This window comes from Ursus americanus, chromosome 13 (assembly GCF_024610735.1).
Source record: "Ursus americanus isolate L20-20 chromosome 13, mUrsAme1.1.p, whole genome shotgun sequence".
In the NCBI taxonomy this organism is placed as follows: Eukaryota; Metazoa; Chordata; class Mammalia; order Carnivora; family Ursidae; genus Ursus; species Ursus americanus.
This window is the reverse complement of record NC_142139.1, coordinates 43,294,194-43,306,439: the sequence shown is the minus strand read 5'-3', so window position 1 is coordinate 43,306,439 and position 12,246 is coordinate 43,294,194. Positions and strand designations below refer to the sequence as shown.

Genomic DNA, 12,246 nt, shown 5'->3' with positions numbered 1-12,246 from the left:
ATTTCATCCCCTATCAACTTGAAAATTTTAAAGATTGTTTTCTCCCTGAGGCATCATTTCCTTTGTTCATCCTAGGAAGTTAATCCAGAATTTATATATTTCTGTGGTTTTTAGATCATTAAGACTTTTTTTTTTTTTTACGATTTTATTTATTTATTTGAGAGAGAGGCAAGCAGGACTGGGGTGGGGAGGGGCAGAGGGAGAGGGAGAAGCAGACTCCCTGCTGAGCCGGGAGCCCTACATGCGGCTCCATCCCAGGACCCTGGGATCATGACCTGAGCCGAAGTCTGACGCTTAACCGATTGAGCCACCCAGGTGCCCCTAGATCATTAAGTCTTGATATAATTCTTTCTTCCTCCATTCTAATCAATCTATCATGGGGAAAAAAGATCTTTCCCGATGCTTTACTCCTCAGTCCATCTGTACTAATGGGTCAGTTTCAGAGTATCTTTAATGCATTGGCCTTGAAACCAGAAAAGGAAAAAAAAAGATATAGTCGGCTTGCATCATTGTAACTCTGAACAACCCAAAAAAGCATGAAGAAGGAGAGGATGACGCTGAAACTAGAAATTACAGCATTTGGGCAATTCTCAAGATTGCCAGATCGATGGCAATTAGACAATATATTCTCCCTTCCATGCTCTCCCTGTGTCCTAGGGGATAGAACCTAAGAACTACATTTCTCCAAATCCCTGCCAGCAAGGCTAGAGTTACATTCCACAAATGAGAGATACTCACATGAATTTGGAAAACAAAAGAAAAGCAAAAGGCATTATTGAGTCTATGAGAGGGAAAGGGGGCAGGATTGTGGGCTTAGCAGAAGGCAATAGATTTTTTTTTATCGAACTATATGACACATATGACATTAGTTTCAGCTGTACTACACACTGTTTGGACAAGTCTATATGGTATATTATGCTCACCCTAAGTGTAGCTACATCTGTCACCATACAAAGCAATTACAAAACCATTGACCAGATTCCCTATACTATACCTTTTATCTCCTTGACTTATTCATTCTGTAACTGGAAGCTTGTACCTCCCACTCCCCTTCACCCATTTTGACGATTTCCCACCCCCCTCCACTATGGCAACCATCAGTTTGTTCTCTGTATTTGTGGGTTTGCACCTGCTTTTTGTTTTGTTTTCTAGATTCCCTATATAAGTAAAATCATATGATATTTGTCTTTCTCTGTCTGACTTATTTCACTAGGCATAATACCCATCAATGTTGGGTCCATCCATGTTGTCACAAATGGCAAGAATCTCATTATATTTTATGGCTGAGTTATATTCCATTGTGTGTGTTTTTGTGTGTGTGTATGTGTGTGTCCATTCATCTATCATTAGACATTTGGAAGCAATAAGATTTTAATAGATAAACCTGTACTCTTTCCTGTGCACCGTCCATGTTCTGTTGCAGGCATGAGTAGTAGTTTTGTATAATTTTGCACTTCCTCATTTCTTCAGTCACAGCTTTTCCTCACCTTCACTTCTCCAGTTCTTCGAGTGGTTTTGCAAGATTTTAATTTCCTGTACTAAATGACTTTTTGCTGAAAATACCTAGCACAGCTGCCTTTTAGCTCTCTGAATTATGAATAGTATAGGGCACTGGCCTTTCCATGCTTCCTTTGTGCAAAGTTCTAGATAATTTTGAGTGAACCCTAAATGGAGTATATGTACAGAGCCCTTTCCTATCTTCAAATCTTGGCTTTAATATTTACTTGACTCATTGACTCAGTTTCCTTGATGGATATTGATCACTAATTGGTGCCAGAAGCTGCAAGTACCCATGTTACCACAATGATCAAAAGAGTCCCTGTCCCCTGCTCTCATATGCTTAAAATCTAGCAGCAAAGATTATAGAAAGAAAATTTGCAAGGGATAAAACATATAAATTGAGTCGGGTACTAAACAGCCTTCTAAGTCATAAAAAGATTTTGACTCTATCATAAGAATGATGAGGAAACACTAAAGAATTTTCATCAGAACAGTGATTTGATAAAATTTGAGTTTTTTGAAAAATCACTTTGGCAAGTGGGTAAAAGGTGAATTGGATAGGAAGATGACTGGATACAGAGAAACAATCAGGAAGTTGCAACATTAAACCAGAGGAAAGATAGTACAGATCTGGGAAGATAATCACAACCTGAACTATGGTGGGGAGCATAGGGATGAAGAAAATTGAATTGATTCAAGCAACATCTAGGAATTACAACAAAATGTGGATGATTGGACATGTGTGATAAAGAGACACAAGAGTCAAGGGAGACTCCAAAGTGTAAGGCTTTAGGGAACTAGATGAATAGCAGCACCATGATTAGAAAAGAAATACAGGAAAACACAGTAGAGGTGAAGTGGGGCGTGGATCAAAATGGCAGGGTCTGTTTTAGACATGTTGGATTTAATCATCTGATGAGACACCCATGTAGGCATGTCAGGTAAGCTGATAGAGATATAGGTTTGAGGTTTAGAAAAAAGGTCTGGTCTTAAAGATTCAAACGCTGTCAAAATATGGATTATAATGGCAGCCATAGGAGTGAATACATTGACTCACATTCATGTACTGTCTAGGAGTCACCATTATTTTCCGTTTTTTGGTTGTGTCAAAGGCTTACTATTTCATCTTGGACAGAAACTCTGATATAAAATATCACACAATTTCTCTAATTTCCCAAAGTCTTTTTATTTCAACAGATAAAAATCACTACATAAAAAGATATTTTGTTAGCAGGTTAACAGAATTAATTAGATCACATATATTAATTGGGTCATTAATTGTATTCTAATAATTTACTACTACAACTGGTGATACAATAACATACACATTTCCTACAGGGTAAGAATTCTCCAAGAGGGAGAGAAAACTCTTTTAACCACAATTATCTGTTAGCATCTCAAACAAAGTAACTGCTATTTAAAGGACAAAAAGCTTCTTCTTGGTTAGTTATGTCAAGTCCAACAGAAAAATCAATTCGTCTATTACATGGTATATTACATATATATATTATTTGTTGTTGACTTCTTAGTCTTCCACTGTTTTCATTCTTTTTCAGTATTCCACTGAAGTCCACGTCAAGTCCACATCAAGAGCTTTGCTTCATTGGAAATAATTCAACAAGAGCCATAGTATGAATTTTAAATATATCCATAAAATGAAACTCTTCAGTTCATAAAGTTAATGTTTGTAACTAAATGTTCATATTGAAGCTTTTTAAAATTTAAGAAATCTATTCACAAATTCAGTCATACTGACAAAATATGATTACAATAAAACTTCTTTAACAGCCTCCAAAGAAGTACAAATATTTTAACATCACAGTGAGTTTTCATAAACATACTAGGGTTTTAAGCATCTTTGGCTGGGTACTATTGAAATAAAAATTGTATACACAAAATCATTCAATGGAAAATACTATAGCATCTACACTCCTCTATTTATAAGTAAAATTTTATTATGTAATTATTCATAAGTTAGCCAAAATACAGAGCTAAGTATTTTGAGAGGAGGATAATTTATGTTTAAATTGATCCAAATAGAACATCTGCAAAGTGGAATGAATGCAATGCTTTTAATATTTCTTACCAGGTGGTTTCATTTTGATGAAATTATATTGTTTTATTAATTTTGAATGGGTCCATGGAAGATGAATTTCAAAAAATAACACTCTAGTGTTCTGTAAACACATTAGAGCTATGTATCTATGCAAAAACTGCTTATAAATAACCACAAAATGTTGCAAAATGTCACAAAAATTATTTCCTAATCTGAATTAATTTTTAGTGAAGACAAACTCAGCTCCAACATAGGAATAACACATGTTCAAAAAGATATAATAATTAAAAGCGATTAAAAGTTTTGAGTTGTATGCCTATTTCCCATGTAAATAGCATCTATATAAAGCAGTCACAAGTTGAAATGAGAAGCTAAATGATGGTTTACATTTCTACAATTCTGAGAATTTCAGCCTTCCATTCCGAGTTGAAGAAAGTTTTCACTAAATGTGCATTTGGTTTTAAGAACAATTGGCTAACTGAGTGTTAAAGATTTTCCCCATCACTGGCCAAAATATTAATTATATAGCAAATTTCAGCTTATTTCCTGGAAGGCGTTCACATAGTCGGTAATGCTCCCTGATGGATTAGTCCATAGGAAGAATAATTTTTAAAAAATACAATAAAGAAGAGCCTGTGGCTCCCTAAGGGAATTGGTCTTGGGTAGTCTTTTCATCAGATGAGGGGGCAGTGAACAGCACATCACCCTCACCCCGCCCGCACCCTAAAATGACTTGAAAGGCAACTTACTTAGCCACCACTTTTTAGCAATGCTGATCATGCCAATTCCTTGTTCGGGTTTCCTTCCTTCCGAGAAATAGTCGAAAGCATTTCTCTCTGCTTTTACTCAGCCTTTGCCCTACCATCCAGGCAGCTGTAGGCAAACAGCGTGTTGTGTCTTTGACGAGGAGGACCTTTACCTAGGCTCTGCCAACCAGGTTTCCCCAGATCCCACTGCAGATGCACCCTTCCAGAGCCTCCTCTTCTTCTATAAAATGGGAATTCGGGATGTACCTGGGAGCCGTCCTCAACCAGATTTCTAGCTCTGGTCAGAATTCATGTACCAATTTTCACACCGGAACGTCCTTAGACGTTGGTAGCCTCCGTGAAAGAGTCATGGGGGCCACTGTTCTTTGTTACTTCCAGGTTCTTTTTAGTCTTGAACGTCACAGACACCTCCGAGTGAATGGCGTCCAACCTCTGCTCACAGCGGAAGGCCGCGAGGAAAGCCTTCCGGTAGTTGCCGTTCATCCAGCCGTAGAGGAGGGGGTTGGCGAAGGTGGAGCACATGGCGATGATGTGGAACACGGTGAAGATGAGTTTGTACTCCTTCAGGTCGAGGACTTGGTTGTCGATGTCCACAGCAAGCTGGAAGGCGTGGAGAGGCAACCAGCTGACCGCAAACACCACGACCACGCACACCAGCATTTTGGTGGTTTTCTGCCTCCGCTGATGGTAGTGGTCGTTGGCAGCGCCAGGGCTCACGTGGTTCCTGAGTTTACTCCAGATACGGGTGTAGGAGAAGGATATGATGCCCAGAGGCAACACATAGAGGATTAACAGGGAAGAGAGGCTGTAGACGGTGCCATAGATGTTCTTCTCCTCGCCAGGCCACTTCTCCGTGCAGACCACGATCTCAAAATCGGGGATAATCTCAATCAGCGAATACTCGCGGAAGATAGCCAGGGGGCTGGCGAGCAGGGCGCTGACGCCCCAGGCCATGCCGATAATCAGGAAGCTGATTCTCTTGGAGATCTTGCTCTCCAGGTGGTAGACGATGCAACGGTGCCGGTCCAGGGCGATCACTGTCAAGGTGATGGTGGACACTTGTACCGCCAGGCCCTGGGCATACGGCACCAGGTGGCATAGGACGAGACCCATTTTCCACTCCCCCATTAAGGTGTAGGTAAGAGTGAAGGGCAAGCACAGGGTGTTCACCAGCAGATCCGCCACAGCCAGATTGGCAATGAAAAAGTTGGTTACTGTGCGCATGCTCTTGAATTTGATCACCACGTGAATCACCAAAGAGTTTCCAATTACCCCAAGCAAGATGATGGAGCAGTAGGCTAATATGAGGATAATCCGTACCTCCATCAGCATGGTGCTGTCTATAAGTTCTGGCTCAGGGTCGGGGGCCAGCTCCCCTCTAGGAGTGGTTTGCCGTGGAGGATACTTCTCCACCTTCATTTCTTCCACCGTCTGGTTCTCATCAGCCTCCGTACCTACGGGGCCCATTTTCAGCAACAGGAACAAGAATCTACACCTAAAAGAAAAAGAAAAACAAAACAAAAGAAGAAGAAATATGGAACAAGGAAAACACAAGCGTGACACAGAGGAATATCACAAATGGATTAGTTTCATTTTGATTAGGGCTCAAACTACCTGTCCCCTGATCCCTCAAACTGCACATAGTGTAACATTTTAATAAAGCAGGCCCCTTAATAAGTCTATTCGTACATACAGGTCAGTTCAACCAGGTCCCTGCAATGTGTTATTTCAATGGTAAAATATAATACCCATAGGATTGACGTAATTTCAGTGTGAATGCTACCAAATTGAGTCAATCTGTTTTAAGTTTAGTGAATGTTAGAAATTTTACCAATTAATTTTATAACTTCTGTAAACTCATCAAATTAATTTTAAGGTAGACAAAGAAAATGGCATTCAATATCTTGATGGCTTTAAATTTATAAATATAGCAACAAATTACACAGGAAAGAGAAAAATATGAAAACCCTTTGCTTTGTGCCTGGACTTTGGGAGTATAACATATTTAAGATAAAGTCAGGAGATTTCATCCCATTTCTTCTAGTGTTGGGGGTAGTGTTAAAAATAAGAAGCCTCTGTAAAACAGCTGCATTTTTGGATGATCTGAAATCAGCTTCCTACTGACACACAGCAAAATCCCACACAGGATCTATACGAAAAATACATCCAAATCTGAAGTATATCTCTCTCTAGCCTCTAAATATCAAAGTTTTGATACTTTTCTTCCCCAGTTGCAACCCCCCCCGCCAAGACTTCTCTTTCTGCAGGCCCTACTCCAGTCAATGTTATCCCCATGGATTACACCAGGTAAAGTTAAAAAGCAGATAACCATTCTAGGCTTTGTCAACTCCTTTAGCCCCCACATCTATGAGAACCCTCAGACTGACCTGATATACCTCTCTCAGTGGTCCTCATCATTTCTACCGCATTGACTTTGTCCTTCTTGATTTCTTACCACAGTTACTCTAATACTCTTCTGATGTATCTCACTTCCTCTTCTCCTGCTTTCTTTCATTCATTCATTCATTCATTCATTCATTCTTAACAATAATAATTGAGCATCTGCAAAATGCCAGGCCTGGCTCCACCCTTGTGATGCTTGCACTTACTCTAACATGCATTCAGCAAGCATTTAAAAACCTATTTAAGGAACCAGGATTTGTGCTGGGGGAAATGACAACAAGATAGTGTCTCCACTCTTAGGCTCTTACCTTTGATGAGAAAGAGCCTACTCAGACATTAAAATGGTCTTTCTGAAATTCAGATGTGATCATATCATTTCCCCCATGTCTCCAGATTGCTTAAAACAATATAATATATTGGTTTCTAATGTGAAATTCTCTTCTCAAGCTTGTAAAAACATCCAGAGCCCAACATCATAGTAAGTTTTGAATGTAGTCGTAATGACAAAACACTGTCACCATTAATTCAGAAGCTCTTTTAAATAAATTTGGCTTTTATTAATCATAATGGCATCTACCTACATTGGTGGGTGAGTCATATTTATTCAGCCCACAGACAAAGCCTGGGTAGGCCCCCAACGCCATTCCTTACCCTTCCTCTGGAGGGCTAACTCTTGCAGACTGTATTTTCAGGCTCCCAAGTCATCGGGATGCTGGCTGAGTTTGATCCCAGGAGGCACTGGCAAGTAATCAGAGGACAGAGGAAGGGAGAAGCCCCTGTCTTCTTCTCCCTTCTTCTCTCCTCTGGGCAGTGCCTCAGTAGCCCCTCTGTGGCTCTGGTTCCCACAGGACTAGTTCATAGTGATTCTATTTCCTGTGGATGGCCCTGGTCCCTGGGCTTTGGTCACACCACCTACTACCTATGTTCCTCTGGCTGGGGTAGTAATGACTCTGCTCTTGCTAATCCGTGAGTGACCGCAACATCCTCTGTTCGGCTTCCATCACCTGTGTAATCAATTCTCTGCATTTAATTTTTCCTCCCTTACATTCTCGAACGGGTTCTGTTTTGCAGGATCTGCAGAAACCATGCATGTATGCTGTCATTAATTTGCTCTCACACTAATGGTTCTGCACGTGTAGGTTGGTAACACTGGCCTACAGAAGATAATCCCAATTCCATTATATATATGACATTCAAAGCTTTTCTTGAACGCATTCCCACCTATCCTCTGGCTTCACCTTTCCTGACATAGCAATGCATATGTTATGCTTTAGTCATATTAAACTATTTCCAATTCCAGCAATGCATCAGCTTTTCTCATGCCTCTCTGCTTTCCCTGTTCTGAACTGGGAAGCCTCTCAGTTACCCCAACAATCTGTGTTCACTTTTAATACAAGAAGAAGCATAAGCCACAATGCAATTATTTCCCCACCACAGCCAGGACAGAAATTGGATATTTTCCATCCACTGTTCAATCCTTAGCACACTATCTAACACATTAACGGTACTCAATAATTTGGCAAAACAAATGCAAAGCTAAAGGAAAGCATAATTTTACTGAATACTTGAAGTCAGCAAAATACAAAGTAACAATTCCTTTCCTTAAGATAATTGCCTATACGGAATTCCTTGCTCTGATATGACATCCTTGTGCTTATTTTCTGGTTCTTAGTCCCTGCAAGAAAGTTGTTCCAAGGTCCCTCTTAAATCCATCCCTGATTAGAGCATTGCAAACTTCCAGTCAGTATATAGCCTAAAGAGACTTCCTCTCTCAGGGGCCTATCACACACACACACACACACACACACACACACACACACACACGCCCTTATAGAAGCCTTATTGCAGAGAGAAAGAGATTTCCAATATACTCATATATTTGCTTTACTGATATATTTTAGTTCTGTCTGCATAAATTCCAAATAACATGTTCCTCTTTTTGTATTTGCTTCCATTCTCCAGAAATTAGCAAAAAAAAAAAAAAAAAAAAAAAGTGAAACTAATTATCTAAATCTTGGAGTGTATATTTGGTAGGCTATACCATTTCCCTTAACCTAAAGGAGACTTTAGAGAGAGCAATTAGTGAATCCCGACAACTCATTTACAGGATTAATAAGACTCTAGGAGGTCTGAGTTTGAGGTTTGCCACAGCTAAATTGAGAGTAAGCCTGAGAGAGAAGGGTAATAGTTTATTTATTAACTTATTTTGGGTTTTCTTTTCAGTTCCATTTTCTTTATTTCAGAGCCCCTTTATTTAAAGCTTCTCCGAAGGAATGGTTATTGATCTACAGGCAATTTGCATATGAACACTAACCACCTGTTCTCAAGCACACTGCTGGCTTTCAGCCAGATCAGAGCACTCCCCAGAGAATGTATCATTTTCTGACTGGGCTTCTGGAAAAGTGGAAGAGGAAAAGAGAGTACATAGAGGGAGCTGACTGATTCAAAACCCAAAAGCACAAAAATTTAGGTAAATAGATGAGGGAAATACCCTTCCTTTGAAACAAGGCAATAGGAAGCATTCACATGGATCAAGTCATTTAAGAACTGTGAGTGGTAGTTTTCTTGAACAAGTGAGTCTTCAGAGTTTCTGTTATAGAAATATTTCTTTGTAAAATAGGAAAATGATTTCAGGATTCTTTTTTTCAGAAATCAAGAACTTCAAATTACCTGAGTGGGAAACCAGTTTCTGCTTTAGCTCCATATTTAAATTTTGGGGCTTTTTGCAACAGTACTCTTATTACCACAGGTTGGCCTTAGTAAAACTTAACATCTTGTCAATCACAAAACCTTCCAGGAGCATATCCCAGGGGAAAAAAAATCCCAGAAATCATGCCACATACCCCATACTTGTTAGTCCCAGGAAGAGGGGAGTGGACTCCAAGAATGCTACATCCAAGACATGACTGTTTGCTTCATATGCAGAAAGTTGAAAGTATTCACCTAAGGGTCTGGTAATGGATCACTTCCCCTGGGTTTGAACTTCTGGCCTTTCCTTGCCAACAGCATTGTCTATTTCATGGCAGAGTTTAAATGATGTGCCCCATTGCAAAACGTCTTAAAGCTTTTACTTTTGCCTCCTCCTCGTGCACCATATGCTCCTACCCAGTGGGTGAGCCCTTCTGGTGCAAAACCAATGAATGCTTAAATAAATGTACTTATTCTTTTTTTTTTTTTTTTAAAGATTTTATTTATTTATGTGACAGAGAGACAGCCAGCGAGAGAGGGAACACAGCAGGGGGAGTGGGAGAGGAAGAAGCAGGCTCATAGCGGAAGAGCCTGATGTGGGACTCGATCCCACAACGCCGGGATCACGCCCTGAGCCGAAGGCAGACGCTTTAACGACTGCGCTACCCAGGCGCCCCTAAATGTACTTATTCTTGAACAGCTTTGGAGAATCCAGTATGACCTTCTGCTTTAGACAGGTATTTGATTAAAAAAAGGGGGGGGGGAGACAGAAACAGTAACAACTTGCTGCTCTGGAAAGATGATGACCTCTCCTTAAGATGGTCAAGGAAAGAGTAAGAACCTTCAGCAGAAAAGGAAAATTCTAGCTAAAGTAGAAAATGGTGAAGATATCGCCCCCACCCCCACCTTCAGCCTAAATGAGAGGGGGGGAAAAAGTCCGCATACTCATGAGGACCTCCCCACACCCTCTTCATAGGACCAGAGCTCTTCTTTGGGGGGGGTATTCTCGTTCCCACGATGTGAATCAAAGTTAGGACTTACACTTACTTACCCGGCCCTGGCGTTTCTGCTGAGACGTGGAAGCAAGACGTGTGCAGTCCGTCCGTGCGATAATTATCCAGCCCTCGGATCCGAAGAGGGCACTGGAAGGTCCCCAAAGGCAAGCCCAGTTGCGTCCGTTCCGACGGGGCAGGAGCGCCAGCGCCGCTCGGAAGAGCAGCGGCAGCGCGGCGTCAGCCCGGCACCCGAGCCGCTGGGAGCTGGCGCTGCTCGGCTCTGCCGCCGACCTCTGCGGCCAAGCGCGCTCGGGCACCGCACTGCGCCGCGCACAGCAGCCGGCTGAGCGGGTGAGGATGCGAGGCCGGTGGGGGGCGGGGGCACGTGGGTGGAGGGTGAGGCAACCCTTCCCTGGAAGGAAAAGAAACAGGTGCAGAAGGTGGGGGGCGACGGTCCCGCAGCGCCAAGGGCTGGACGGAAGTTTCCGTGGCGAGGGAGGGGGACAGCGTCCACGGTGTCGCCTCTGCCTCAGGGTTTGGAAGTCCGCGCGGCGGGACACTACTCAGCGCGGCGCCCCCTCGCGGATCCCCACTACCACCTGCAACTGCCACTTTCACCCCACTTCGCGGGTGACCCCCAAGTGTGATACTCTGGGCGGCATTTGCACCACCCAGTCTCCTTTCCCTTCCACAACCCCTTCCCTTTGCTCTCCGCTCCTCAGTTCCGCGAGAGATGACCCCGCGAGAAGCTCCTGGAGTCGGGGTTCACCAAATCGGCCTGGCAAAGTCGAAGGCGCAAGCGACCGCGGGGAGGGCGGACCCAGCCTCAGACCAGGGTGCTTCGGTCCCTGGCGCCGCGAGCAAGAGGAGTCCTCGAGCAGATGGGGAGGCAGAGTCTCTTGCCTTAAAAAGGTCGAGAAAATCCCACAACTTCCAACCAGGAGTTGTTTTTTCTTCTTTTGTTGCTTGCTCGTAGGAGCAGGGGCGGGGAGCTGGACCCGCGCAGAACCACAGAAAAGCGACAAGGACAAACCCTGGGCACCCTCGCCCAGGTCTGGGGCGCAGGGCGCCGGTGCTCCTCTAACTGGGCGGTCGCTGCGTTCCAACGAGAAGGTAAAGAGAGTTCAGATGCTTGTTGCCCACCATTGGCAATTCCCTTAACAGGTGTCTGCTGACAGTTTACAAGTTGGTATTGCGGGTTCAGATTCACAAGCCGGCAGGCAGCGTGTGTACCGTGCGCTCTGGCTCCCGGCAGAAGCTCCATAGGAAGAGAACACAATGGGTGACAAACTAAACACAATCTCTTTCTCCAGTTAGTTGATTTCCTGATCCTTCGCTCTTTGATCATGATCCAAGCCACTAGTGCCACTCCGAGTGCGTGCCTCTGGAATACTCTTTGCAGAGAAGCCCTCCGCTAATGCCTTGAGCCCATGGAGCTGAGGTACTGCATCGGAACAGGACCACGGTGCTGCAGGGTCTGTTTCCTTGGGATTCCTCCCAGAAACTCTATTGAGAGCTATTCTTAGAGAAGTTTGTAACCAGCCTCTCTTTCCCTTGTTCATTTTTAGAGGGGGCACGAGGGCCTGCCAAGTTAGGAAAACAAAAGCCTGAAATTGGAAACCAAATCTTTCCTAAGTATCCTGAGTTGAGGTTCTGTACACATTACTTTCCCTCTAGGCATCAGTCTCTTCATTTCTGAAATGAAGATGGCTATACTGGTTGGCTTGGACTTTTGCTGAAATAGGAAAAAAAAAAAGGTTAAACAACTCAAAATAACACTCTCTTCAAAAATATTAGCTATGGCATGTAGAAGATTAGATTTTCAGTCTTATCTGGG

At 42.7% G+C, this 12,246-nt stretch overlaps 1 protein-coding gene across 1 annotated transcript; it reads right to left on the bottom strand.

Moving 5' to 3' along the window:
• Positions 1-2,673: 2,673 nt before the first annotated feature.
• NPY2R (neuropeptide Y receptor Y2) lies at positions 2,674-10,916 on the bottom strand. The gene is made up of 2 exons (XM_045798772.2): positions 10,466-10,916; positions 2,674-5,818 (listed from the first exon to the last, which is right to left on the bottom strand). The coding sequence occupies exon 2, from the start codon at positions 5,788-5,790 to the stop codon at positions 4,642-4,644; it is 1,149 nt and encodes a 382-aa protein (XP_045654728.2). The 5' UTR covers positions 5,791-5,818; positions 10,466-10,916; the 3' UTR covers positions 2,674-4,641.
• Between the last annotated feature and the right edge of the window lie 1,330 nt (positions 10,917-12,246).

What these genes read in the sequence shown, in the direction of transcription:
- NPY2R (XM_045798772.2), bottom strand. Translation starts at nt 5,790, where the DNA reads ATGGGCCCCGTAGGTACGGAGGCTGATGAGAACCAGACGGTGGAAGAA.